This window comes from Cygnus atratus, chromosome 2, assembly GCF_013377495.2.
Source record: "Cygnus atratus isolate AKBS03 ecotype Queensland, Australia chromosome 2, CAtr_DNAZoo_HiC_assembly, whole genome shotgun sequence".
NCBI classification, from domain to species: Eukaryota; Metazoa; Chordata; class Aves; order Anseriformes; family Anatidae; genus Cygnus; species Cygnus atratus.
In genome coordinates, this window is record NC_066363.1 from 137,550,297 (window position 1) to 137,576,213 (window position 25,917).

General features: G+C 40.2%; 1 protein-coding gene across 1 annotated transcript; it reads left to right on the plus strand.

Moving 5' to 3' along the window:
- The first annotated feature begins 26 nt into the window (after positions 1-26).
- Positions 27-24,915, plus strand: POP1 (POP1 homolog, ribonuclease P/MRP subunit). Its single transcript, XM_035546336.1, has 15 exons — positions 27-277; positions 2,364-2,546; positions 3,419-3,594; positions 6,157-6,405; positions 6,963-7,050; positions 7,361-7,536; positions 8,134-8,384; positions 8,519-8,612; positions 9,398-9,509; positions 10,477-10,596; positions 17,363-17,478; positions 18,814-19,005; positions 20,206-20,360; positions 21,215-21,556; positions 22,350-24,915. Exons 1-15 carry the CDS (start codon positions 157-159, stop codon positions 23,038-23,040), a joined length of 3,066 nt encoding a protein of 1,021 aa, XP_035402229.1. The 5' UTR covers positions 27-156; the 3' UTR covers positions 23,041-24,915.
- The last annotated feature ends 1,002 nt before the right edge of the window (positions 24,916-25,917 follow it).

Here is a 25,917-nt window from a genome sequence, read left to right on the forward strand (position 1 = left end):
CCGAGGAAGGAGGCTGCGGCGCGGTGCGCATGCGCACTGTGGTGCTCGGGAGGCGGCGTGTGGTGAGGCGAGGCCGCGGCGTGCACCGGGGCCGCTACCGGCACCGCGTGTCCTCCTCCCCCCCTCCCCGTGTGTGTCCTCTCACCCCCGGCGGCCATGTCCGGCGCGAGGGAGAAGAAGCGGGCCAAGAAGATGAGGAACCAGCCGGCCAGCGTCACCATGCCTGTTGAGCCGGGACCCGTGCCCGCCGGCGGCCCCAGGCCCTGCCCGCCCCCAGGTACGGCCCCCTCACGGCTCCCTCACGGCTCCTCAGGGGGGACCTGCCCGCTGCCCCCTGGTCTGCGTGTGTCACCTCACGGCCTGGACCATACGCCTCAGTCAGGCTTAGACTCCTTTTATTTTAACCTATATTATTTTGGGGAAAAAATACAAAGAGAGCAGCATTCGGAGGTTGGCGCGTTGCCTCTCTATTTTGGGGTGAAAAAGTGATGTTTAAATGTTCCTGCATATCGAGCGGACGGTGCTGAGGCAGACAGGATGATGCAGCAAATTATGGCCAGCCCCGGCTGGGGGGTTTGCAATGTCCTCAAAGCAGTGCTATCGGATTAAACACTGCTTTCTGCCTTTTTCTTTTAGTAAGGAACTTAAAAGATTACGTGGTTGTAATTTTCTGTCCTACTGAAAAGCATATGCATAACGTTATTCTGTAGTGTTAGTGAGTATCTTGGTTTTATGGGGCTAGTTCTGCAGAAACAAGGAAAAAAATACGGAAGAGTTATAAAACTATGAATCTATGTAATACCTGAAATCACCTGATTTTTCGTTGGGCATTAAATCAGTCACTACCTTTTGAAACACTCTTCTTCCATCTTATTGAAATATTCGGTTCCTCCATTTTTAGGCGAACCTAACAGTGGAAGGTGCATTAGTGATATGAGTTAGTTGCCATTCAGCTCTCCTCTTTCAGTTGACTTGGGCTGTAGGTCTCCACAAATTTGCTGGCTCCAGCCTCCATCCCTCTCTCCCAGCTACTTCCTCCCCACCCTCACCTCACTGTCTGGATGGTGCCGCTCCCAGCCACGTGGCAAACTCAGATCAGGGAATTATTCCACATGAGAACTTACTTTTCTTTCTATCCCGAAGTGTGTGTGTGTGTGTATATATATATATATATATATTTCAATCTGAATTGCTGCACTGCTGCATAATGCGTGGTTGCTTCTGAGCTGGTTACAGGAGCTGGAACAGCATTCTTGCTGAATGTGAAACTTCGGTTTCACAGTTGCTTGAAATAGAAGAGGGAAGTTCCTTGCTGCTCTAAGCTCATTTAAATTGAGGCTACTGGAGGGGTATCTGCTCCTCCTGGCTATGTGTTCCTCATGCCAGTGGCAGAATTTATGGGACAATACGTTAAACTTGTTAAGAAGCTCATCAACCTGAAAACTGTTTTTTTTTTTTTTTTTTTTTTTTTTTTTAAATCTCCTGCCCATTCCCTCTGACACAGGATGATTATCAGTGGAGGGGCTCCCTGAAATGTATGGCCCTGCGTTCCTGCTAGTACTTGACTTGGTGCAGTGAGTGGGTTGGAAAAAATGGCTGTGGGGGCTCTTTTTAGTCCAGATACCCAGCATGAGCTGCCTGACAGCCTTATATCAAGTTGCACCCAAAATCCTAACCAAGATTTAATTGTGTAGGTTGAGTATAAGCTCGTCCTTCACTATGGACTTCAAGGCTCTCTTAAACTTCCTTGAAATGCTGTTAAGGTGCTTGTCCCTCTTGAAGGGTATTTCTCTAGATTTTTGTTATTTAATTTTGATGTTGATGTAGATGCCTGCACCAGAAGAGTGTGCACTGTAATTTACTGCACCAGCATAAATGTATCGTGCTGAATTTATTTACTGCTGTAACAGAAATACATGCATGAGTCTTATTTAAGCTAGAAGATGCTAGGCAAAAATACATATGGTTATGGGAAAAATATTACCTTTGCTGGTGTCATACTAAAACCCCGACTAGACAATAATAAGAATCGCTACTGATGGCGGTCAGTATAGGCTGATTTTGATCAGGTCTTCCGTATTAGGCCTGATAGAGCATTAGAGGTAAAGTCTGGGTTGGGTACCATTTTCAAAATGTGTAAAAGCTCCTTAATCTACTGCAGCTTGCTGCTGGGCAGCGCAAATTTTTTGTTTCTTCTGATGAAAAAGAACTTAATTCTGTTTTCTCATGGCTTTTTCAGGTACATGTTAAATATAGTAGGAGGAGTGCGTAATGCAGTCGTATTAGAAAAGATTGTTTAGCATTATCCATTGCTCAGATGACTTTGTATTTCTGTTACCTCTGTTCATTTCTAAACCCTTCAGGAGATGTTCGTTCCGAGCAGCAGTATCAACAGCAGAAATTTGCGCATCAGTCATCCGGGCCTCCCTACAGGAAAGACCAGTATTTTCCCAGAGAACAAAATAGAGGAGAGAGAGGCAGAGGGAGAGGAGGATGGCAAGGAGGACACCATAGTGCTTCTGAGGAAATACCTAGATACATAACAGGTTTGTATATACAAAAAAAGGCCAAAATTTCCAGGGCAACCTGCTGCTATTTGTGCGCTGTCTGTCTTTGGTTTTGTGAAATAGCAAAAATCAGAACTGATGCTGTGTTCGGCGTGTCCATTTGGTCTTCTGTTTTTCCTGATTTTCTCCAAAATACAGATATACTTGTGTACCAGAATGAACGACCAGATGTTGTTCAGTGAGTCCTTTCAGACTTCTGAGTTGAAAAATTGCACTTACTTGTGATGAGGGGTGTGCATTTTGCTTTCTGTTTACCAATAAAATGAGTACTGACAGTCATCTGTTTTTAATGTAGCCAGTGAAACTGTTTATGCTCATGATGTGAGTTAAAGACAGTTTTTCTTCTAACAGAATATTTGTTTAGGAGAACAAAGAGACAAATTGGTTTTTCAAAATGTGGCAGTGCTATGATAATGAATACACTTCTGTAAGTATAAAACAAAATCAACCTCTGGCTCTTTATTTGATCATTTTAAAACAGTATGTAATACGACTACTGCTTCCTGTTTTTCCATGATGAAGCTTTTACATCTCTCTTAGTACCATCTGAAAACATCGCTACTCTAATCTAGTAAGGAAGTACCTGATGCAAATAGAACTTGTTGGTTACACCACAGCTTTTTAGAGTCACTCGTGTCCAAGTATGTGCTTAAATAAATATGTAAGCTTCAGAATATCTGAAGAATAGTTATTACTTCAGTAATAGACAGTACACAGTATTTTCTTTTACCTCAAGAAGTAATCGGATGGATGTAGCAGGAATACTCTGCTGGAGTTCAGGAATTTGTGTAGCGTCCCCTTCTTTGATTTTTGCCGTTTGTCGTGCTCTGATACGGTTCTTTTCATTGCAGTGTCTACCTTTGCTCAAGCTCGTGCTGCTGAGATGAAAGCCATGTTGAAAGCAGTTACGCAGAAGTCTTCAAACTCGCTAGTTTTCCAGACGCTACCTAGGCACATGCGAAGGCGAGCTATGAGTCACAATATTAAACGCCTACCCAGGAGGCTGCAAGAGATTGCCAGGAAAGAGGTATAAGTGTGTTTTGATAGTATTTGATAAACTGTATCGTGGGCATAGCTGATGTACGGTGTTCAGCTGTACGTTTATTAATGTTTAGACCTGAGCTGGTCTGCAGAACTTCTGTGGGTACACAAAGTTTGGCTGATATTTGGATCCAAAATGCAGAAACTTCTCAGTTTTAGATGGTATCTCAGGTAGATCTCACTAACAACTTGTCTTTGTGATTATTGGACAACTTGAAAAGTTACTGGAGTAGCGATAGAACCCTTACTGCAGGAGGGTTTGGTTGGGCAGTGAATCTGGGTTCCAGGAGTCCTGAATAACACCTGCCTAGCTTGCACCCCACCACTGCTTTGAGATGTGACCCTGCTGGACTCAAACCATCACAGCTCATTCCTGCAATTGCTCATGTGTTACAGCTCTGACATACGCTGGAGTAGTTGGCAGCCGCATGCAGCTTCAGACCTGCTAATGAGTATTTCTGGTTGCTCATGAAACTCATTTTGGAGCGGCATCTCAGCATTTAGTCAGAATGCTCCTGTGTAGCTACTTGCTCCTAATACACTGTGGCATTCATATGTATTTTAAAAAAAGGTATCTGTCTGATTCCGTCTGATGTTTGTCATTGATCACTATACTTTCTCTGGACACTTCTTAAAATGATCAAATGAGTTTTCCTGATAAGTTTTCTGTGCGTTAAGGTTGGTTGATTGACATATTTCTTGCACGCTTTCTCCCCCTTGCTTTGCCTTTTTCAAGTTCTATGAGATCTTACCCCTTCCTTCTGAGTTCCTGAAGTTTCATGATTCAGAAATTGCTTCTTCTGCTCGTGTTCCTTAGGGTGTGGTTTATTAGACCTTCATAACCTGCATCTCTTTTTTTTTTTTTTTTTTTTATTGCTCTGGTTGGCATTCTTTTTGCTTTGTTAGTCATGATGAGATTTTATCCAGTTTGGCATAAGCAGCACGGGCTGTTTTGCATGGTTACACATTCTGTCCTTGTTAATCTAGATTTCTTTCATGTTTATATTTCTTCTTTTGTGTCCTACTTTATTAACTCATTTCACGTGGAAGCATTTCTAACTTCTCTGTATATACTCACTCTTATCCATCCTTGTTTTCACTGGTATGATTCTTGGATTTTTGAGGTCATGCAGCTGTATTTCTTATGCTCTATTCTCTCTCTTCGGGTCTTTTGGCGTAGTTTGTGTACCTACGCAGGTTTTTTGTTTCATGGTTTCTTGGAGCTTTTGTGTCTTCTGAGCCATTTCCCTTTCTAAAGGTTCTGCCTATTAGTTTTCAGTGTTTGAAGTCTGCTTCTTCAAAGTTACTGTTCTGATTCTGCAGCACTTTCTTTGTTTTCTTAGATTTTTTAATGTGACCACTTTCATGCAAAAACTTACCTAGACTATCTCTTACTTCTTGACAAGTTTGAAGACAAATGCATTTTTTGTCTACAGTACCACACCACTTTTTTCTCTAGTTGTCTTTCTGAACAAACCAGTTACGTACCATTGTCCCAGTGGCTTCTATTGCCTTTTCTGCAGACAATCACGAGTGTGATCGTGACTTGGAGCTTGTTTTATTCTTCTGTGCCTGTCTGTCTTGACATCGTGGGTCATTTCAGTGTTTCCTCTGCTCAGGGCAGTAACTTTCTAGTGTTTCCGTTCCTCTGCTGTTACCCTTACAACCAATGGTCTGTTGTCAGCCATTTCTTGGCGAGCCCACGATGGGCATCGTAAGAAGTATTTGTTTATTTATTTTTCCCCTAGAGTCCCTGTTTCTTTCTGCTACTTCTCTTCACAGAAAGACAAATAAAAACTGGAGAGGCAAGCTTTCCTCTTCAGCCATGCATTCGCTCTTAGTGATTCTATTCTTGACTGGGTCGTTACCAGCAATTTGGTTTGACATCACCAACGGCCCTTTCTTGTTTGCTTCTACACATTGTAGAGACTAACAATCCTCGGGTCCTACCTGCCAGTCTTTGAGTCCATACTGCTTCTGTACAAGCTCAGATTTCGAGGTTTTCCAAGTATCATGTTCTTTTGTTCACGTGGATATACTGATGTTGGCCAAAAACTTTGCACAGAAAGTAGCAGAACCACAGAATGGTTTTGGTTGGAAGGGACCTTAAGGATCATCTAATTTCAACCCCCTGCCATGGGCAGGGACACCTCCCACCAGACCAGGTTGCCCAAAGCCCCATCCAGCCTGGCCTTGAGCACCTCCAGGGATGGGGCATCCACAGCTTCTCTGGGCAGCCTGTGCCAGGGCCTCACCACCCAACAGATCTTACTGTTCAATGGTAAGTTTCTGAACGTCTGGGGATTTTGGTTTAACTGTGGGTTCAAGTCAAACTTTGATGTGCTTGTATGGATGGGGCTTGCATATAAAATTTCCATCTGTTAGTTACTCTCAAATGAAGTGGTAGAATTATGGAGAAATGACATCAGGATAAAGTATAGTTTAGATTACGCTAATGCTTTCTGTATCCTTGTATATGTTAACCTTTTTCTTCAACACAAGTTTGTCCTTTTGAGATTTACTTCGATGTCCTCTCTTTTAAAAACAGGCAGAGAAGGCTGTACATCAGAAAAAAGAACAGTCGAAGACTAAATGTCGCAAAGCTAGAAGGCGCCACGTGAATTTGGTAGCAGAGTTTAATCGCAGGCAAAGAAAGAATATTTGGCTGGAAACGCATATTTGGCATGCAAAGAGATTTCATATGGTAAAAAAATGGGGATACTGTTTAGGAGACAGCCCTACAGAGAAGTGCTACAGGGCTTGCTACCGAGCCATGACAAATCACTGCCTTCTTCAGGTACCACGTTTGCATATGTTTTCTTTGTTATTTTGCAAAGTTGAAGTAATCAACTGTTCAGTTATGAGTGTTTCTGTCTCTTTGAAGTAATGTTGTGTCAGCTGTTAATAACTGCTAACTATGAAATGGATAATTTCATAACTGCAATGAAAGGTGGAGAGCATCAAAGAGAACAAGGTGAGCCTATAGAAGAGTCTTATGTATTAAAAAGGTAACTGTGACTGAAACACTCCATTTTCAACCATAAGAGCGTAGAAATTAAGTGAATCCCTGTATCTTCTTCCAGAGCAGGGTGCTGTTGAAGACAGGTGCTTTATTGTGTGACCTTTCTGATCCCTTGGTTCGAGGGGAAGGTCGTTTCGTGAACGAGAAATGCCTGACGGCTGTCCTTTAACTAGCAATGTTAAGTTAGAAAGGAGAATGTTTTCTCTTTGACTCAGATTTCAGTGAATGAAAAAATACTACTACAGTGTAAATCATGGAGCTCCATCTGATTTTTCCTTGCCAGGTTCACTTTCAAGAGTTATTCTCACTTTACCACTATTCTGTTGTTTCAGGATTTATCATATTACTGTTGCCTGGAGTTGACTGGTAAAGAGAATGAGCTTCTGAAGCAACTTGCTCGAATATGTAGTGTTGACACAGGTAAAATTTAACTAGTTTGAAATAAAGTTAAGATTCTGAACAGACCAAAGGTTGACTCATCCTTTTCCCTTCTTAATATGCCAGCAATCTGAGAAGTAATAACAGTTGATACTTAGTTGTGATTTTTGGTTGGAAAACGTGATTAAAATGTCCTATACTAGGACCACGATTTCTTATTTTCATTTGTCTTGTAATAAATGAATTATTATTATCTTCTTTATTTGGTACTGCCTTAACAGCCAGACTGAACTTCATTTTTTTTTTTGTTTCTTAAACAATTCTGTTTTTCAATAAGTATCTTCTTCTTCAGGACTGACATTTGGAGTGGCGCGCTGTCTGTCTGGAAGATTCCAGGGTTCCCTGAATCTTTACCGAGCAGATCGCTATCCTGAGGATACGCTTGGTCCCGTTACGTTTATTTGGAAACCCAGGGATGGGACTGAAAACAGACAGTTATGGATCTGGATGCATCCAGCTCTCAAACAGGTATTTTGCTTTTCATAGTTGAATTCCAGTTTGTTCATGCATTATCTATTCCTTATGCTGGAGGTAGTTTCTGAAAGGTGTAGAAACGGATGTAGTACTTGGCCTTAGGAATTAAAAATTACAGCACTGTTTTCACACTGACTATATTTGTGTTCTGCAACCTTGTTCTTAAGGTGCATGCCTCTGAGTTTTTTTGTTGTGAGCTTGTTCAAGTTTTTCTAGTGACACTTTCCTTGGGGTACGTTCACAATGTGCTGTTGCTTGATTTGCTTCCTTCCCACTGCCACCCATGACGGGCTGTTTGGTTGCTGTCATCACAGGTAATCATAATCTGCTTCTTAGCTATGAACTTCAATAAGTAAATAAAATAAACTGTACACTTGCAATTTTTCTTCCATTAATTTGAGTGACAGTAATTTCCTGGCAACAGTATTACATTCAGCACTTGATAGTAAGGCATGGATTTAAGCAGAATGAAGATCATTCCCGTAAATCCTTATAAGAAAATAAAATGCTAGAGTATAATTCTTAAAATTGTACTTAAGCTTTGTAATGCCCTGTTCACCCTCCTAATCCAAACTTTTGAATTCTCTTTAGGACATACTGAATGAGTTAAAAGAAATTTTTCAGTGCTCAGAGCCTGAAAAAGTCTGTATTCCTGAGCCAGTTACAACGTCAGTTCAAGAGGAAGAACAAATGGATGTCGTTGTGAGCCTTGGCAAAAAAAGAAAGAAAGAGGATAAAGAAGGAGAAAAAACTGTGCCAGTGAAAAAAATAATTGGTGATGGCACTAGAGATCCATTGCAGTCCTACTCATGGATCTCACAGACTACTGGTGTTGTGATCAGGTTTGTTCATAGTAGAGTCAGAAACTGTGACCTATAACCAGTTAATAGTAGATGGATTATAGCGTAACAAAGTACTGGGGGAAAAAAGCGTGCTGTACAAGCATACACTCATGTGAAACTTCCCTCTGTTTCAGTGATCGAACTATGGAGATTCTCAGATACCGACTGATCGGCCCGCTATCACACTGTGTCCTTACAGAGACCCTGAAAGCTGCTTCGCTCCAAACAGTAAGGAAAATAGCAAGTTGGATACTACTGTAGCTTTAATAAGGTTTCTAGGGTGCGCAAACTTCTTTTTCCTAGAAAGAATCACAGACTGTCTAGCCTTACACAGGTTAGCCTTTAAAATAAGTATTTTTACTCTGTTAGCTTCTCTATATTGAGCCCCTTGACTGATGCTGATCTCAGGAGCAACTCTGTATGGACTTCAAGTGGGGGTAGGAAGAACACAGAAGCTATGACACTATTGAGTGGGCTCTGAAAGTTTAGTAGTGACACATTGTGTTGAGAGGTCTAGAATAATTCATGCTGTCTTTGGCAATCTGTAGATCATGTTTCTCAAGCAACAAGCTAGAGCACTCTGTAGAGCAAGGCATGAAAAGTATAGAAGACTTGTATTTTAAATCAAATGCGTAATTTCTACAGGATTTAGTATTTTGTCCACCTCTTGGCGCGTAGCATCTCTGTGGTTTCAATGTGGGATTTTGTTGTCTCTTGCAGCAAACATGAGGAGGCCATGAAATTTCTGGCTTTCTGTAGGAAATTACTGGCTACAGAGTTAGGAAGGATTGTGGATTGCTTTGTTTACTTTTGGAACACAGGTTAAATTGAACGTGCTTATTGGAGGGTATTATAAAGTGGAATATAGGAATAAGCTGCATCAGAAATAAATGATTTTGGTTTGAAACCCGGAAGAAAGTAATCATAGTGATTAAGGCAAACTGAGATTGAATTCATACTGATAGAAAATACTAAATTACTACTTGAGTTAATTAGATGGTGTTGTTTTCCAGGAGATGGCAGATTCAGAATCGGAACTGAATAACTGGTGGGTAGAAAACTGCAAGGACTCTGAAAAAGTATCTCTTCATCAACGTCAAACTGCTATCTTTGAGCTATTAGAAGGTATTTGGGCATGGGTGATATGGGAGGAAGGGAAAACTTTTAGGTTCTAGCGGTCAAAACTGGCATGCTAACAAGCTGGCTTAGATTTGGAAGGGCTTTTTTTTTTCTTCATCAAGATGGTGATGCCAGTGAGCATGTATTTAGGTAATTACCGTGACATGTCAAAGGTTTGAGGATAGCTACGCTGATGTTTTTTTTTTTAAGGGAACATTAAGTCCTCTGTGTAGTCCAAACTCTTAAACAGATAAGTCTTGTTTCTTGCCTTTGTGAACTTGGATTTGAAATTGTTGATGGGGTATAGTTTATGTTGGACTATATCACTCACATATATACACACACTTAAGACAGTAAGTTGTAAACTGCCTCCTCAGATAACATGGTAGACTCCTGCTCAAAGTGAAAGCATTTTGTCTTGCTTTGCATGTTTTTGTTCCTAATGAACATTTGTTTACTTGGCTGAGATGTAAAATACAAAGTAAACAACATCTTAGTTTCTAGCTCTGAAAGCAGATAAAGAGCTGGTGGTGTTAGATCTGAAATTATACTCAAGCTCTCCAGTCTGAAGCAGTTAAGCCTCAGATTGGACAAGATGAGGTAAAACTTAATTACATTTTTTTTCCCTTTCTCTGGAAGAAAAGTAGAAAAGAAAGGTTTGTTACTTCAGAGTTGTGCCAAACGTAAAGGATGAATTTGAGTCTGTAAGCTGAGCGAGTGACCTCATTTCTATGCTAAGCATAAGTATAATTGCAGACTAAGTCTTATGCTGCTATTGTTGTCTTTTGTTATTGGACGTTTAACAAGCATTGGTGAGTTTTCAAAACATGCTAAATTGAGTACTCTGGCTTGCATCTCCGGCTTCTAGTGGTGTCACATCCCTGCAGGCAAAAATGCACAAGATAACAGTGCAGAAGGAGATTGCAAATTTATTTGCGGTTTCATGGCAGTGTTCATCTGTGTATTTTTAAAGGGATAAGTTCACCATCAGAAATGCCACCAGGTACAATACTGGGCCTCACTGTTGGAGATCCTCGAGTAAATCTGCCAAAAAAGAAGAGAAAAGCCATGCCAGACCCTGAAAAATACCAAGGTAAAATGCCTTGCTTATAATGTGTGTGAAACTGCCAAAGGCAAGAGATTCGGTTTCTTTCTACACTTCTGTTTTCATTTACTGTCATATTCTACTGATTTTTTTTTCCTTGCTGTTTTCCTCTAGCATTAGCTTTCAGAATGTTTCCTTCCTCTTTCTACATGCCTTGTCAGAACAGAAGCAGCCTGAAAATTGCATAGGGTGCATAGGTCTTAGAACAGGAATTGTGAGGGAGGGATGTGCACCAAAGCTGGTCTTGTGCTCAGTGGAAGCCTCTGTCTGACCATACAGATGATCCAGGTTCGAATCCTGGCAAGGCCAACCAGGTGCTAAAAGATGCTCAGTTTCTGTTCAGTATTCAGTCTTCCAGGTGCTGTGTCTCTCTCCAAGAAGATGCCTGCTGTTTCTGGTTTATAGTCTTTGAATGGTGACATTTGCAAATTCACTAGAGAGAAAAAAAATAAATTGCAAGGTTAGTATTTCCAATGGCCAAGACGGTAGTCTTCCTTGAAAACAAAAGATGCATGGGTGACTACGTAGACTCATTTCAGTGCTGACTTGCACAACGTTTCAGTGCAAAATACAAAATCAGTTGGATTTGAACGTCCTTGAAAAATGTGCAAGAACATACACAATGGGGTTTGTGTACAGTGCTGTGTAGGCATTTACAATTAGGTTGATTGGACACAGCCTGGCTAACTTAGTATGAGAAACAGAATAGTCAGCTAGCAAACAAGACAAGTGAAGTTGCCAGAGACTTCAAAATACTTCGTTTCCTTGGTGGTGTGTTTACTAGATACTAGAATAATCTAGCCTTAGCTTTCACAGAAAACCAGGCTGAATGCTGATTTAGGTTACCATCTTTTAGCTCTCTTTTAGCACAACTCTTCCTATTCAGGTTTTCTTATATCCTCCTATTTTAACCTCTGTATGTAGAACAGCCTTTCTTCTGTTTATTAGTTCTGCTTAGCTGCATTCTCATCATTAATGTTCGTGTTGGAAATGTTGCTGCATACGTGACCTCTACTTTGGTTCCTTCGTCCTGAGGAGTAAGGTGAGCTATACACCACTTGTTTACAGAGACTTGTTTGAGCTGGTAAAGGAGTTAGCGACCACAAGAAGTAGTCTGTTCCCTTTCATTCTGCTTGTCATGTCTGTGAAGATGCGTTCAAGAAGGCGAGTTCAGTGGAAGGCTTCTAAGCATTGGAAAAGGCACATAGCAGTTTCTGTCCCACTGCCAGAGATGGTTGTCCCTCAGGAAGGAGAGACACGGTAAAGAAGTAATGATGTAAGGCAGGGAGACAAGAGGAAGTAGGTACCTATGCCTGTCTTTCTTTGGCTGGCTAGAAATGGCCATCTTCAAGGTCTTTCTACTTGCAAAAAAAATCTTCTAAACCACAAACATTCAGAAAATCTGGCGTCACTTTCTGGTTCCTTTCTGAGATTTTTTTAAATTTTATTTTATCATAAGCTTAAAATATTACCTCCCTTCTCTGTCTTCTATTCAGGTGAGGGAGAAAGCCCTTGATCAGCTAGCAAGAAAAAGTAAACTGTGTGAGATACCTTTTAATTTAGGTCCTGCTAAAGGACTTGGATGTTGCACAGACACATCCCTACCAGATAGGTTAAAAGTAAGCAGAAGAATGAAGGAAGATAGATAATACAGCTGTCTTCTAACAGAAAATCAAAAGGACGTCATGGTAAGGGAGCAGAAAGGGTGAGAACAGCCCTGCTACAAGAAGCAGTAGGGAGGGAACAGGAATGGCTGCCGTTCTCCATGTTTCCCACCTGAATGACTTCCTAATGCTGTGTGGGATGACTTAGAGGGTTATTCACAATCTGCTGTGTACCCATTAGATGTGCAGTGGCTAAATCTTATGGTGTGGTAGGTCATCTCTCCTACTTAGAAACCTCAAGACTGAGGTATAAGTACCACTCTCCTCTCAGCCTCAAGTGTTAGTTGAAAAGAGAGGCTACTGTTACTCTCCAAAGACTGTTGTTCCCATCCGGACTTGGTAGTTGACTATGTGACAGCTACTACCAGTGCTGTATCTCTTGCCGTAATGGGTTTACTTGTTCAAGTAGCTAAGAGAAGTTACATTTTTGAAAAACTTCTAGAAAATCTATCCATGTTAGTTTATTAAACTCGGATACTTTTACAATTTTCTAGTCGAGGAAAGCCTTCACATGCTTTTGATTCTTAGTGTTTTTGTAGAAAAAGTGAAATTGCATCTGTACTAATAAAAGGAAGCCTAGGCATAATCAGTTACTGTGCAAAATATGTTTTGTATCTATTCTCTATCTGCAAGCATTATCCATTCTTCACACTGTTTACTGTTTCAGGACTCGAAACTATGTGCAGCTTAGTTTGTGATCTTGTTGGAGCATGTGGTTTTGTTGCACATTTTGTTGCCGCCATCTATCAACTGTATTTGTTCTTTGTTCCTATCAACCTCCTTGATTGCCTGGTGGATTTGCAGGAGTTTAAAAATCCATTAAATAAACGGAGGAGAAACTATTAAAGGCCATTTGATGCAGAAAGATCGCCTCTAACTTGAAGTTTGTAAGCCATAAATGTCTAGAATGACATCACTACATACTGATCTTAGTGTTGCACTCTTCCCCAGAACCCTGTTATTGTCCACACTTGGAGTCAGATTACTGAAATATCCGGCAAGAATGTCATCAAAAGCAACATGTTCCCAGGGGTTATTTGAGTTTGATTTACCAGTTTTACCAGCATTTTTTCCAAACAGTTCTGTCCTGCTTACGCTGGTTCTTTTGTGGGGAGTGATCCAGGAAGGGATTCTATCCTCCTCTTCAAATTTATGAAGGGCAATTTGTTTAAACAAAGATAATGAGGGAATTTAATCTTGGCACATAGTATATACATTACTACGGCAATGATATTACCAATGTTTCCACAGTAACACCCACAAAAAAAAAGTTAGGCCTTTATTCTAGATAGTTGATCCACTGATGGAAGATGAGGTCTGTAATTCCATTGAAATGGTTTTAATTTGCTCCTTCTGTAAGAGGAAGTCTTTTTATGAGCCTTAGAACTACATAAACTTTCTGAGCCTTGGTTTTGATATAACCTTACTCAGATGTGGTAATGTGGTAAGATGACCTTTATGTAAGAAATGGTACTAGCCATTCGTCTTAATGACACGTCACGTTGACTGAGCAATAAAAAGGAACCCTTGCTCTATTCCACACTTTTTTCCCCTTTTTGCTTCCTGGATATTCCAATGCTATTGGGATTAATATTAGCAAGATTGAAATGACACTGCTTATGGTAGCAGATTCTATATTTGCTTTAGTCTTTTGTTCTTCAATGGGTAAAAACCGATTGATTTTCTTAGCAAATGCTTACTAATTTAGAGATGCATCACTTGTCAGATGTGCAAATAGTTTAGGTGAGTCACGGCCCTCATCTCTGTCTGTGGATTGTCATACATGAAATCTGTGAAATGACATGGATCTATCCATATCCCTTTTATTTTATTTTGTTTTCAAAAAGCTGTTCTAAGGTAATGCCTGTGTAGTTTTCCCCCTGTGGGTGATGTGTTAACCAAAGGTAACTTCAGTCTTTTCCAGTTACTCGCACTCCTGAATGCATATGCATGGGTTCAGGCTGTGTGTTTATTCACGGAACTGACCTCATTTCTTTAGGCTGTGGGATAGAGAGTTTGTGAATAAATCACTTTTCACTGCCTTCTCAGCAGGTTTATGCCTTCTGGAAGTCGAGCCTCCCAGCAAGCGGTCAGTACTTACATGACCGCAAATTAGCGTTAGTCTTCTCTCCGTTTTAAAGTACTCTTCTGACATTTTGATACACTGCTGCTGTCTTATGGGAGAATACAAATTCTGCTGCTCATCGTGGGGTATGGTGGAGCCTCTAAACAGTCAGGGAATGAGATGCGTATAAGGAGAATGCATCATGAAAGATAAGTGAGCTAAAGTTACTTCTGCAAACACAGAGCCTGATTCTTTGCCAATAAACACATTCTTGCAGTGGTTTAGGTATCCAGCCCTTTGCATTGGTTCTCCTGGTACCCCCCGCATACACGCTGTGAAACTGTTCCCTAACAGTACTTTTTTTGCTTCTGCTGCTGCTTCTCACAGACAGAAAGAAAAATTTCAAATAGAAGCACTCTTAACCTTACTTCTGTCTTCTAAGATTGCTAAGGTAATCAGCTACACATCCGAACAACAATATGAAATGAAACAAAACTTTTTCTCTACCAGTATTGTCTGAGCACCAACCTTTGATATCAGCAGAAGCAGGTAATATGCTGATTGTCATTGAGCTTTCTGTGCTTAGTAATGCAGCTCCCTCATTTCCTGCACTAGCTGCAACATCTCACTTCCAATATCATTAGCAAATTATTCATCAGTAGGGTTATTTCTCCAGAAATCTTACGTTGTGGAGTGAAGAAAACAGGAAAAGGCTACAGTTTGAATTACAGTATGCTTTGCAGAGAGATGGGATTCTCCAGGTTGAATGGAGATCAAGGTAAAAGAATGTATGATATTAAAGATTTTAGGGTAGTGAGGAGAATATTGGGTGGACTGTAGAGAGAGGCATTAAATGGGCTTTTTAAAGCAAAAAAAAAAAAAATCATGCCCTACAATATAGGATTTCTAAAGAACTCCAAGAATGACAGGGATAGCATTATCTCAGCTGTGGTAATAGAGATAAGAGGTAAAAAAATAATTCAGAAAAAGTTACAGTGAAAAATTTACAGTTGAAGGAAGTAGAACATGTTTAAATAACGTAACCTAAAGAGATTCTAATGTTCACAAATACTTTCTGTACAGAAGATGGGAAAGACCCTTCCCTTACCTTCCATTTGCTTGTAATTACATTCACCTTGGTTATCTCTAAGAGTCAGGAAGGAATTCCCTACCACGACGACTCACGTTTTTGCTGTCTTTTTCTCCTTCCTTCAGTTCGTTGATATTTGCTGTATCTCCAGACTGAACGTGCTTTTCCTCTGGGAACATAGAACCTTTTCAGGTTCCTCCTCAGGTTATTGATTTAATTTTGGATCACAGAAGGAATTCTTGTGGCTAAATTGGCAAGGACTAAAGATTTTCTTTTTAGTTGTCATCCATAGCATGGCTCTTTCTTTGTTTGGTTTGTTTGTTTTAATAAACTGGAAACCTTAAAAAATAAAATTTTCTGTTTCCACTAGATCTTGCTGTGCTGTACATTGCAGTTGTAGTCCTTCCGCTACAAACCTTAATTCTATGCTGTGTAGAGGAGAGGTCTGTGCCCAGTGGGTAGAGAAGATCTGTTGGCCGTTCTAAATGAAACAGCTATTAGGTGATTGCCTGCTAGTGCATGTACCTGGAATGGATGCCCAAAATGACATTTATATTTTGGATCTTTATTTTAAATTAAGAACTGTAATAATTTATTTGGAGTCTTTACATTAATTTTGTGAAGATGTCCACAGTAAAATGCAGAGTCCTCTTAATTTGAAGGAATGCCACCCTAATCTGATTACTGTTTTAGTATTTCTTCCTCATCATTGTATGTAAATGTAACTTATCAGCAAGAACGCTTAGCAAGTATCAGGTTAATAGCACCATCAGGCTATCAGGAGTGTTGCCATATTAAATGTTTCTGTTGAATTTTGCAACTGTTATTACTACGGACACTTTATGTATTTTTTTAACAAGTAATTATTGCAATTATGTTTGGTAGTATCTACTGTATAGTTAGGACTACTGAACAATCCCTATCTTCTGTGCACCAAGTCTTTGTCCACATTAACTGGAAAAATTACCTGAATTTTGTCTTTCAAAAGGCTAGGTTATTTAAAAACAAACAAACAAACAAATTGTTCCTTTAATATGTAAGACTGTAGATTGCAAAGTGAGCAGCAGTGAGTTTTAATCACATAACTCAGTGAGCAGTGAGTTTTAATCATATAATTATTAAGAGCTTTGTTGTATCATTTCTTGGTAAGGATTATTTTACTCAGAATATGGATTGGCGTGCATTGCATACCATATATGGAATGCTGAATGCTTTTAACCTATAGGTTTTTAACCCATAGTTTTTCTCAATTTTGCTTGGACTGGGGAGTTGGAGCAGAGGTAGGTTTAATACCCGAATGATGAACTGTTATCATCTTCAGTAGTACACACTCACACAGTGGGACTGTGCAGACATACTCAAAGCAGACATACTAATACCCTTCCTTGAAGTGCAGAGCCTGAAATGATCCAGGGAGTGGAAAGCTAGTGCTAAATAAATACTGCATTGTAGTTGTATCCGTAAAAATATTGCCTGTATGTACACTTTTTAAAGGTCAGATTCACTTACCTGAAAAGTGCTTAGGACTTATTTCAGACTTTGTAACATTGCTATTTTTTATTTATTTATTTTTTTTTTTTACCAAACCTGGGTGAGCTGCATACTTTTCCTGGAACGCCAAATTCCAGAATATTAAGTTGCTTCCTAAGTATGTAACTAACGTTGCCAAATGTGATGTCACTTTTACTAAGAAATGTCTGTCTGTAAGAAAACTCAAGGTTAATTCTTCTAAGACTAACAGGTAGTTTATTTCATGTTCTGTATTTGGAAAAATGTGTGTTAAGATATATTCCAGACACTCTGACTGTTAACCTCTCAGTAGTGTTTTTTTTCCCCAGTTTGCTCATTGTACTCATGATATTGGAGTGGTTTCGATAATTTGAAATTTAAACTGCAAAAATGTGAATTTTGCTTGAAGGTTCTCTTCTTTTGTAGATAATGATAAAGTTAGGCAGCTGTACCTGGAGGGTGTACCCGTTGAGTGTGCTCACAGCTTTATCTGGGACCAGGACATCTGTAAGAACGTCACTGAAAATAAAATTTCAGAGCAGGTAACTAACAAGGTGGATTGCCCTGGAGAAAATGGTTAACGGACCATATATGAAACTCCTGAAACTTGTTCAACTCCAAAGGCAGTAGTTTACTAATGTAGTAGTATCCAACTGCTGAGTTTAAGTGTCTGTTCTGTAGCATTTATGTAATGTTCTTGTATAACCAGTGTTTGTGATTCACTTAAAAGAAAGCTTTACTGGATTGTCCACAGGACTAAATCATCGGAGGTTTATTTACCTGAAAGATTTGGAATTGGATTTTCCTACATCACCTTAACTCGTGTATAGCAGATAAAAGGGATAAGTGGCACAGAGAGGCTCTGTCCTTTTACTCCTCTGGCAAAGCTAGGTGGATTCTCCTGAAAAAAGAAAGGAAAATGAGACTAGGTAGATCCTTCTGGTTGTGAACTGCAACACGCTGTGTTGTGTCATTCTGGGTAATACCTGTGATTTCTAGACAGCTTTAAATGTGCTCTTATAGGTTTGAAACCTTCTGTTTTGACATTTCCATTGGCAATGGAGGAGCAACCCACAACTGAATGGGCGAAAAGGTGATCTAGTCACAAGAGGTGATAAATTTTGGCACCATTATAACCCAAAAGAGAAAATGTTCATATGGCAGAAACATCTCTCCAAATATTCTTGCGATGCAAATTAGTTTTGTGTTCTTTCAAATTGACCACCACAGTGTAAAAAAGCAAAATGCTTCCAAAATGTTACATTAGCACGTAACGGGATCAGCACAGTCTTTGTGGTCTTCCTGCTGTTGTGAAATGTAATGTTTACCTTACAAAGACAGCTGATGCAGAGGGGACGTGTAAAGTTACAGTCTGGCGTTCTTCTCATAAATGTATTCATAATGCTGTACAATGAAATATAACAACGAGTGATTGACAAAGCCTTGGTGCCAGCATGCTTCATGCAAAACTGATTCATGACTAAATGCTGTTTCCATCTCCCTGGATATAGTTCAGATTTTATCCATGTATCGACAGATTTTCTGAAAGCACCAGCTCAGTCTAGTCTTGTGCATAAATCTATAAGAGTCAAGTTGGAATACTTGCTTTTCTTTCTCATCTTTGCTGTACGTTTTTTGCTTTTGAGTTTCAATACCTGCCATCCATTAAGGAATATGGAAGTTACAAGAGAGGGAAAAAAGGTTACCTTTTTTTTCTAAAGGTATATTTTATGCCGCAATGATGGTCAATTCAAATGTGTAGAATGTTTCTAATTTATTTTTCCTCGTCATAAGTTATCTCATGTCTGTGTCTCAGAATGTTATCTGGAAGAGGGAAGAAGGTTACTAACTTATGGGAAATTTCTCCTCCTTCTCAGGATTTAAACCAAATGAGAGCCCAGTTATTGGTACCTGGATCACAGCTCGATTTGGGTCCTCGTGAGTCTAAGATTCCCATACTGTTGGTGCAACAGCCAGGAAAAATGGCTGGAGAAGATCGACCAGGATGGGGGAGTGGCTGGGATATCTGTCTCCCAAAGGGCTGGGGCATGGCTTTCTGGATTCCTTTTGTAAGTGACTTTCCTTGGAAATGGCAAGTAAATACAACAAATGATGTCATTTGGTTTGAAATACTAATTTTAGCATGCTTCACATTGTGTAATCAATTCACCATCAGAGGATCAAAATCCCCAATAGCTTTCCATATCTTCTGTTGGGTATAATTGTGCCCATGTGGCAGTTTGAAGCTTGAAGCGTGGGGACTATGAAAAGAAAGCTAATGCTATAGCTCTTGGGTTTTGTGTTTCCAAGAGCATATGTCTCTGACGAGAACTCATTTGATGCCAGCTGCTAATCCACTTCCAGCTTGGCTATCTCCACTGTTCTGACAACATTCTGTTGCCTCTGATTTGAGGGGAGCTTGAAACACAAAGTTGAAGTTAGGCTGAATATTTTCCTGGTGCTGTTAGGAGTATGCTACTTTTGAATGTTTAGATGGTTGTTACAGTGCCTTTCTACAGTTAACTTTCTAATTTTGAGTGGAGAGGGTGCAGTGGCACCTATTGTATTAAAATAATTGAACAGTGATTTTATGAAATTAATACCACATTCATAGAATGGTTTGGGTTGAAAGGGATCATAAAGACCATCTGGTTCCAACCCCCCTGCCATGGGCAGGGACACCTCCCACCAGCCCAGGCTGCCCAAAGCCCCATCCAGGCTGGCCTTGAGCACCTCCAGGGATGGGGCATCCATAGCTTCTCTGGGCAGCCTGTGCCAGAGCCTCACCACCCTCTGACTGAAGATTTTTTTTCCAACATTTAATCTAAATCTTCCTTCTTCTAGTTTAAAGCCATTCCCCCTTGTCCTATCACTGCTTGTGGAAAAAAAGTCACTCTCCATCTTTTTTATAAGCCTCCTCTAAGTACTGGAAGGCTGCAATGAGGTCTCCCTGGAGCCTTTTCTTCTTCAGGCTGAACATGTCCAGCTCTCTCAACATTCCTGGCAACATACAAGATCAGAACCTGTGAAATTCTATTTATTTTTGTTGATTATTTTTCCAAACAATCTTAAAGAACATGACTAATATTTTTGTTGAAGTAATCATTTAGAACTGTGGAAACCATACTTAAGTTAATTTTTTTCGAAAGCTGAAGCAGTACTTTCAATTTTTTAAGGCAGTAGCTTCAGGAGTATTAATGTCTTGTTTCAGTTAGTAACCAGGAATCAATATAAACATGGCTTTTTTGGGGTTTTGGTTTTTATAACAGATATATCGAGGTGTACGAGTTGGTGGCTTGCAAGAGGCTGCAAAGCATTCTGAATATCAAAGAACACCTCACACTCCAAATGATTTCCCCGATTGCCCAGCGGGAATGCAGTTTGCCAAAGAACTGGAAGCCACCCTTCTTGAAAAATTCAAACGGTAATACTAATTTCAGGACTGATCATAAGAATGGGAAAAGAAGTAATGCTGCTTAAAGTAGTTCCTTAATTATCTGTTGTTGTGTTCATTTAGACTTGGACTTTATGAAGATATTTTACTAGAGTTTTAAATTCGAGTATTATTTAAAAAAGAAAAAAATCCAAGCTGTACGTAACAGAAAGACTCTGCTAAACAGGCCATATAAATTAACTAAAACCTTCTATTTCCAGACATATGCTCAGTTACAAGGCTGTAAGAAGGCTGTGTAACAACTTATTTCAAGCAACCTTAGCAGCAAATGGGAGGAGGGAGGAGAAAGCAAAGGCAGAACGTTAGATCAGTATTCTGTGGTAAAGGATAAAGTGAACGAAGGGGTGTATTTCAATGTCAACTTTTTAGATACTATTTTTAATACTAGATATTCTGCAGTTTGCCTTTGTTTTCATTGCAATAAACGTAGAACTCCTAACCATACTTATGGGTCAGCTAGAAGTGTCTTCTGGACAAACTGGTGTCAGTTTCCCTTGGGACTAGGAAGGAGAAGTAGGAGAAATTCAGAGGTGGGAGAAATTCAGAGGAAATGGCAGTGGTGTCAGTTGTAGTAAGTAGAAGTATCCAGAATGGCTGAAAGGATGTAGAGGGCAGAAATACAACAGTGTTGTCTAGAAGTGTAACTTCAGAGTTACTGGTCAATGAGATTACCAAGTGAATGCACAGGTAGCTTTCCGTTCTAAATACTTGTTTTCAAAACACCGTAGATCAGTATGGCAAAATAGGCATTTAGCCTTTTGAAGCCCTAATTTGAAATAAGGGCCTAGGAAAGAAATATTCTTACCTGCTTGATTTATCATTAGGCGTCCCCCTGCAAAAAGGGCAAATTATGTCAAGCTGGGCACTCTGTCCCCTTTCATCTGTCCTTGGGGGCAGCTGACGAAGAACTGGGAAAGAAGAATGAACGATTCAGAAGAATTTCTCTGCCCTTCTTCCCCACGCTCTGAGCACTGTGCGACTGAAGGGAATGGCTTTTGTGACCCCGAGCCAGAAGTGGTCAAAGAAGCTTCCTCTGAGACTGGTGAGGTAGAGGAGACCATGGAAATCACAAGCTCTGAAGGTGCCATAAAGAGAGAGGATGATCCAGGCAGCCAAAACTCTGGTGAGAGAGATGAAGCTATGACAAGAGACTTTGTTGTTCTCAGGTATGTCAAAATGATACAACCACATGAGGTGTCATTTCTTTATTAGAAATAATTGAATTGGGAAAAGGAACTGCTCAGCTTTGATTATTAAGTTGAGAGAATGAATTGATCCAAATACAATGAGGGGGAGATTAAATAGTTTTGCTGAGGACCAGAATTTTGCTGTTGAGTGGAAGTCCTGTTTTTCTCCAGCAAACACTGTGACTAGATGAAGTAAGGAATTATCTTAAATATAACAGTCTTGAATTTGACATTTTGGAGTTGACATGCAGTGCCTGCTTCTAGGCAGGCAGAGCTTTGAGGCCTATATTTGTGACTTAAAAATTGCTGTGTGTATCAGCTTGCATACTCTTTTCTAATGCATCATCTCAGGGGGTTCTTGCACTACTTAAATATCTGCAAAGAAAATAGAATCTCCTGCATTTCAATGCAACACATGAGGGCAGCAACAGTGTTTGGAAAGTGTCTGAATGCAGGTCTTCCATTTTTGTGTAGTTACTAGAGGAAGAAAATACTGGCAGTTCAGGACTGAATGAGTGTCACTGAAGGTTTTAAAGTGTTTGCAATTAAAGCAGGTTTTAATAAGGTATGTCTCCTTAAGAAGTACCCTAACACATGAATTCCACTCACCCCTGTTCTTTTTGTGCTGAGTGATACAAACGTCAGCTTGGAAGGTTACAGAAAGCCCCTGGGCTTCCTTAATCATGGTCTTGCAAATAAGTGAGTTTCTGGATTTCTCTTGTGCTACTCGTTAATAACTATCCTTGATGTTTATTTTTAAAACTTTTAATAGGAGCAAGAAGTTGCTAATGCAGGTAGCAGCCTGGTGCTATCCCACTTCTGGAAAAGATCGTCGAATCCGCCTTATTTCCCGACTTGGACAAAAGGAAATGACTGAAGATGTCTTTTTGCCAATCTTGATGTGCTATCCCAGGGCTCTCATATGGGTCAACTTGTCTCTCTTGAGAAAGGGGAACCCTGAATTACATGCCATGATTTGCATCCCAACAGAAGATGACTTGCTGCATTTAAGCAAAGACAAACTCTTCTGCGGTCCTCAGGAACCCAAGCATCGTGACATATTCAAGCACAAAGTACAGAAGCTAAAAGAGGAGAAAAAGAAGAAGAAGAAGAAGACAAAGGGGGAGGAGGAAGAGAAGAAAGATAATGTGGAGGCTCTAGAAAGTGACCCTCCCAGCATTCTAGATAAAGAAACAACTGAGGAACATGAAGACCTCATACTTGGTCTTTGGCCAGACACTCTCCCAGATATTACTTCGCACTGCTCCAGAACTCTCCTGGGATATGTCACTCGAGGGGATTTTTCATTGGCTGCAGGCTGTGGAGAAGCACTGGGTTTTGTTAGCTTGACAGGTTTGCTTTGTATGTTACATGGCCAGCCAGCAGATAAAAAAGGGCTTGTTTTGTTAAGAACTCCAGCATCTTTACAGTACAGATTTGCCAGACTTAGTATTGAGGTTTAAGTATCATTACAATGCAGCAGAATGCCAAAAATACCAAAGAATGTGTGTTATGTCTTCTGTGGCCTTTCTGAGATGCCTCAAATTTGAGGAGGTGTTTGTGAGTCCCGGAGTCTTGAGGAGTATGAAACAATTGAAAAGCTTTGTAACTTTATCGTGAAAATAACTGATGCATAAACAGACCAAGTATTACTTCTGATGTCTGCGCTGCTAAGGATTTGTAACAGTAACTTATCGATTGTGATCTTCTTTATCTCTAAGGAGCACATAGTTCATTTTTCACCTCAGAGCAGTGGCTGCTATAACAGTCCTTACACAGAAAATCACAAGTTTTTCCTTTTTGAAATCTTGTGGTCAGATGGCTGATATGTTGAAACTTTCCAGTTCAGTGTTCGCGTACAAGCACGTGCCATCTGGGTCTGTGTGTATAGCAAGGGGCTTTTACCACTTCCTTGGGTCCGTGGCTACAGTGGAATAGAGCTAAGTAGGCAAATCTAGCACAGAAAGCAGGTGAGGTACTCTGGTGGAAAAGCTCTGTGCTTAAATGAAATGCAAATAAAAGATTGTATAATCTTAAATCATAGCAACTGAATCGCTTAAATTGGAAAGCATATCAATTTCTCTCTCAATTTTGAGAGAGAGAGAGAGAACTCTTTAGAAGATAGTATAAGCCTTTCAGATGTAAATGGCTCTTGGTGGGTCAGCGTACATTTTCTGTTAATAAGTAGGGATATTTTGGTTCCTTAAAACATGAATTTATTTTTGTATGGAAAGTGCTGGGACTGAGGTTTTCCTCAATTTACAATAGGGTTTATGAATGTTGTTCAAACAGTCATTAAACCTGTAAAGTGTGCAGGGGACAGGTGAGAGGAGGAAGGTATTTGATTTGGTTGGGGAATGGTGGTTAGTTAGTTGGTTTTGTTGTTGGTTGGACTTTTCTTTTTTTCTTTTTCTAATGATAGCCTTAAACTTCCAGCCATTCTTGAGTTAAGCAGCTTAATAACGAGTTTACAGTAATACATTGTAGTTTAGTAGAAGCATGATACAAATATATACCAGCTGGTAACATTTACCCTGAAATGATCATGACAAATAAAAATGTAATCTATTCTTGATTCAGGAGTCTACTGTTCAGCTTGGTTCTTTAAAAAACTAAATACGGATCAGTTAACGGTTTTGTCTTTCTAAGTATCAGCCTGTAACTTAATTCCTGCACTCACAGCTTTGTTTGAAAAAGTCTGAGGTGAATACATTAATCTTGGGTGGAGTTTTTTGTTGGAGGAAGGATTTAGACTGCCTTAACTCCTTAATTATTAAAATTTAGGGACATAGTTGGATTTAAATAGGACACATGCTTGGGGAAAGGAGGGGAACGTCTGTGATTGCAAGTGAAGTATGGGAAGATTTACAGATCGATCTAGTTAATTTAGGCTTGAACTCATTTGTTGAGGATTTTCCTGTTAATTCTTCCCGGACAAGAATGATAGATCCACTTCTCAGGTTTGCGAGTGCAGCTGGATGGACTTTGAGCACTTTCCCAGCCACCGTGACCAAAGGTGCTTTGCAGCCACCTCCCGCACCGTGGGCATCGTGCGGGACACACCGGCTTGCAGAAAGACCACGGCTTCCGACACGACTTGGGAGTACAGCTCCATGAGAAATGGTGCGTGACCGTTCTCCTGCAGGGCACCTGATGAAGTGACCGTGGCAGAAACACACCGAGAAGCCGGTCCAGCACCGCTTTGCTTTGCTTTGCCGGTAGATGGCCCCAGAGGAAAAGGCTTGGTGCTGTGCTGGTCCGGGCTTCACATGCTCGCCATGTGACTCCGAGCTCTGAAGCACGTAGGTATGTGGAAATAAAGAACCCCTTAAACATTACAGTCTGGCTGCTCTGATCAAGTTCTCTCATGGTAATAATCCTGGATTTAATGAACCTTTTGAATTGTGAGCTCAGTTGAAATATTTCTAGGATCAGAGTTTCCAGAGTTGTGCTTCATGGGAAGAAAGGAGGGGAGGTGATGTTTATATGGCTATTTCCCCCCCTTGCCTCCCCCATCTTCTCAGATACATATTTTCTTGCCTCCCTAGACCTCGCTTGTATGTGAGAAAGAATGAGGAGAAGCCCCCCACCCAAGCTATCATTTTTTTCTTTTCTGCTTGTAGATCTTTTGTTCACTGAATCTTTCCTTTTTTTTTTTTTTTAAACATCTGGAGTCTTTTTTCTTTTCCTCCTATTGGTAATTTCTGCCAGGTTTTCATTTTGACACTTCCTGTTACTTTTCTTTGATTTCCATTCTCTATTTCTGATTTATGATCCTCCTCTCTGGTGAGCCAATGAACAGAAACTGGAATCCAAGTGCATCCTGTTCTGTGTATCGTGTAATATTGTTACACAGTTGTTTTCCTTTAAGTCAATGATTTATGCCTTAAGACTTCACTCTCCTTGTAAAATGCTCTGCAAGCCCGATAAGTTAAAAATGCTTAAAACTCTCAGCCAAAGTTTGTCAGAAAAACACTGTGACTTTATGTAGCTGCAAGGAAATTTTTATCTGTGGTTGGGATTTCCAGATTCTGAGTGTCTCAAGGGTGACTTAGTCATAAAAACCGTGTCAACACTGGATAATCAAACTGTGGATAATTAAGCCTGTGTTATCTCTTTGTCAGCTGGACAGTATGTCTGTGTTCATCATGTTGAATCAGGTGTAGTTTGTGGCACACATCTGTTCTTAGGCTGTATCTCGTTGCAGTTACTACCCTTTGGTTAATTGCCCCAGAGCATCTGGATCAGCTCCCATGAGCTCTGATACACAGGCGTTTTCGGGAACCCAGGAAACTCAAACCCAGTGAAAAAAAAACAAAAAAACAACCAAACTCATAAAC

Coding starts and splice junctions, on each gene's coding strand:
- POP1 (XM_035546336.1), top strand. CDS start 157: ATGTCCGGCGCGAGGGAGAAGAAGCGGGCCAAGAAGATGAGGAACCAG. Junction 6,406..6,962: donor CAAATCACTGCCTTCTTCAG/GTACCACGTTTG, acceptor CTGTTGTTTCAG/GATTTATCATATTACTGTTG. Junction 7,051..7,360: donor AATATGTAGTGTTGACACAG/GTAAAATTTAAC, acceptor CTTCTTCTTCAG/GACTGACATTTGGAGTGGCG.